At 42.8% G+C, this 3,474-nt stretch overlaps 1 protein-coding gene across 1 annotated transcript in view; it reads left to right on the plus strand.

Annotated features, from left to right (window-relative positions):
* The first annotated feature begins 6 nt into the window (after positions 1-6).
* Positions 7-3,474, plus strand: part of MUC16 (mucin 16, cell surface associated) — an 11,632-nt gene continuing 8,164 nt past the window's right edge. The window contains exons 1-8 of the mRNA XM_027701640.1: positions 7-42; positions 1,292-1,318; positions 1,584-1,729; positions 1,840-1,907; positions 2,111-2,283; positions 2,750-2,776; positions 2,975-3,123; positions 3,206-3,273. Coding sequence (XP_027557441.1) covers positions 1,673-1,729; positions 1,840-1,907; positions 2,111-2,283; positions 2,750-2,776; positions 2,975-3,123; positions 3,206-3,273 — 542 coding nt within the window. The 5' untranslated portion in view covers positions 7-42; positions 1,292-1,318; positions 1,584-1,672. The remainder of the gene's footprint in view (positions 43-1,291; positions 1,319-1,583; positions 1,730-1,839; positions 1,908-2,110; positions 2,284-2,749; positions 2,777-2,974; positions 3,124-3,205; positions 3,274-3,474) is intronic.

The following is a 3,474-nucleotide window of genomic DNA, read 5'->3' on the forward strand; positions in this document are numbered from 1 at the left end:
TGGGCCCCTACAGCCTGCACAAGCACAGCCTCTACGTCAACGGTGACAATTTTTTTCTAGTTTCTGTAATTTTCCTCTTTTCCTATTTACTGATATTATTTTATTTCTTGTCATACTCTTTCACTAACAATTCCATTTTTTCCTAACTTTTTTGGCTCTTCCAATCAACAATATCTTTTATATTTTTTGTTAGGTTTATGCAACATGCTCATTCACTGGTTTGTATTTTATTTCCTTCTGTATAAATGGTGGAATGGTTTGAGTTGGAAGACACCTTAAGGATCATCTCATTCCACCCTTTTGCCATGGGCAGGGACACATTCCGCTAGACCAGGTTGGACACTCCCAGGGATGGGGCAGCCACAGATTCTCTGGGCAACCTGTGCCGGGGCCTCACCTTCCTCACAGGGAAGGATTCCCTCCCAATATCCAATACAAATTTCCCCTCTTTCTGTTTGAAGCCACTTCCCCTTGTCCTGTCCTTCCATCCCTTGTCCCCAGTCCCTCTCCAGCTCTCCTGAAGCCCCTTCAGGCACTGGATCCTTCCCTCTTGCAGGGGAACATCCCCAGCTCTCCCAGCCTGGCTCCAGAGCAGGGGGGCTCCAGCCCTCGGAGCATCTCCATGGCAGGGGGTGGAACGAGATGATCTTTAAGGTCCCTTCCAACCCAAACCATTCTGGGATTCTGTAACTACAGAAGCCATAAAACCTGCAGGGGAGCAAGAGCAAACGGGACCAAAGCAGAGGAGCCACTGTCACCCTCAGCTTTTGACCTTCTGATTGCTTTGCACTCAGTAACTTATCCAACTACATCATATCAAAACACACCAGAGGTCATTGCTGGGAAAATACATGGATTGACCTGCCAAGGTCAAGGAACAGCACTAGAACTGATCAGCTCTTGACAAAATCATACGGAAGTTGCCAGTGTAGAAGTCAAATGGTTCCCTGCCCATGGCAGGGGTTTGGAACGAGATCATCTTTAAGGTTCCTTCCAACCCAGACCATTCTGGGATTCTAAACTGGATTTAGGGAATGGGTAAATTCCCTCTCAACATCCCTAGGAAAGGGAAAATTCTGTGCAGTACTAAGAAAAGCAGCAGCTTGCCAACAATATAGAGCAGGATGAATGTGCATTTATGCACAAACTGTCATCAAATCAGTTTTTCATATCAAATGTTTACACAGGACCTCTCAGACAAAACCCGTTCCAGTTCTGTATTGAGACGTGTGCCAGACCTTCCAAATTGGAAGCAGCTTTCTCAAATATGTCCCTTTTCTTCCCCCCACAGGTTACAATGAGCTGCAGCCTGAGCTATGTAAGTACCTTTAAAGAGCTGTTGAAGTGGCAAGAAAATTTTGCTCATTAGCAACAGCCAAAAAAAGCAGGTTGGACCAAGCAACCAAAAGCTCTGCTAGATTTGTAAAACAGTGTTCAGAGAATTCAGGAGCCTATTATGGAACCACATGTTCTCCAACCTTGAAACCAAATAGAATATCTGAGAATTTTTCCTATAGTGTTTCCTCTCGATGTGATGATCATAAATTGGACTTTCAAGCACTGACTTTCCTTTCTTATTGCAGCTGCTGCTCAAAATGAACAACCTCTGCCACCAGCAGTGAGGAACTTCACTTTGAATGTCACTGTAACCAACCTCCCATTCACTGCAGATATGGCAACACCAAATTCCAGGAAATTCAAGTCAACAGAAAAAGTCATGTCCTATTATGTAAGTCAGGCAAAACCATGTCCTGCTTGGACCCAGTTCTTTTAATATCTCTGATCTCTCACCTTTGCTGTGACATTTGACCTAATTACATGTTATTATTGAATTTCTAGGTTGACCCTTTACTCCAAAGAAGCAGCATTGGCCCTGCTTATATTGGGTGCAAAGTAATGGCATTCAGGTAAGAGCCATGTCTCCATGACCTGCTTCTTAAAATGTTCCTTCCCATTTCTCAGCACTCAACACATCTCTGAGTGGGGTTTTTTTAATTGGTAGTTTTGCCTCTGAGTGTTTTTTTTATATATGTCTTTGATCATGTCCTAAAAGTTAAGATGAATTTCTCAATAATGGCTAAGACACCTAAAACTTTGACTCATTTCCTAGGTCAAATAAGAACAGGGATGACACAGCAGTAGATGCCATGTGCAGCTGTAGAGATGAGCCTTCGGGTCCCAAATTCAACAGGGAAACCATTTACCATGAGCTGAGCAACATGACAAATGGCATCACCAAGCTGGGACACTTCAGCCTTAACAGCCAGAGCCTCTACATTGATGGTAACAAACCACCCCAAGTGTTATTCCAATGAAGTTGTGGCTGCCCCATCCCTGGAAGTGCTTAAGGCTGTGTTGGATGGAGCTCTGAGCACCCTGGTCTTGTGAAAAGTGTCCCTGTCCAATGAAGGGGGTTGGAATGAGATGATCTTTAAGGTCCCTTCCAACCCAGACCATTCTGGGATTCTGTGTTAGAATCGTAGACTTGTTAAGGTTGGAAAAGGCCTCCCAGATCATCAAGTCCAACCTTCAATGTTGACACAGAGTAATTTGAAATGAAAATGAAGAGGATTTTAATACACCTCTCAAAAGCAGATAACAAAAAGTAGAAGGCAAAAACCTGTCAGAGTCACAAAGTTACATTTTGTATGAATTCAGTAACTACAATCTTGTAATAAAACCCCATGTATTTAGTCCTGCTGAGACTTTCTTGGAATATTTTCCCAATAATTGTCCATTTGTTTTTCAGATTACAATGAACCACACAGTCTGTCATGTAAGTATATTTAAAGACATGTTAAAGCTACTCAAAGGCATAAATTGATTTTGCTTCCCCCCGATTTGGCAATGTTTGTAACATTGCAAAGTGTGTGATCACATTCAGGTGGCTTTTTGCTCTCAGAAACTTAATAACAGCCCTGTGTCTTATGCAGATTCTGTTCTTATTTAATCTGGGTGGGTTTTGTTCTCTCAGTGGTGAAACCAACCCCCACACAAAGCCCAGGACCAACAACAGAGCACTTCACCCTCAACTTCACCATAACCAACCTCATGTTCACGAGAGACCTGGAGACACCAAACTCTGCCAAATTCCGTTCCACTGAGAGGATAATGCGACACTACGTAAGCCAAAGTCACGTTGTTTGTCACTGAAATCACCCAGAATCTGGGGTTTCCCCTATTCACAAAGATTTTTCCTTGTCAGATTGACCCCCTGCTTCAGAGGAGCAGCATTGGCCCCTATTTCTCTGGCTGCAAAGTAACAGGATTCAGGTGAGCAATAAACTGAAAGATTAACTTTGAACTGCAGCAAATGGAATTCCTTTAGTTTGACTGATACTTCCTTTTCCTTTTCCTTTTCCTTTTCCTTTTCCTTTTCCTTTTCCTTTTCCTTTTCCTTTTCCTTTTCCTTTTCCTTTTCCTTTTCCTTTTCCTCTTTTCCTCTTTTCCTCTTTTCCTCTTTTCCTCTTTTCC

Source organism: Neopelma chrysocephalum, unplaced genomic scaffold (genome assembly GCF_003984885.1).
Source record: "Neopelma chrysocephalum unplaced genomic scaffold, ASM398488v2 Primary Assembly neopelma1_164, whole genome shotgun sequence".
NCBI classification, from domain to species: domain Eukaryota; kingdom Metazoa; phylum Chordata; class Aves; order Passeriformes; family Pipridae; genus Neopelma; species Neopelma chrysocephalum.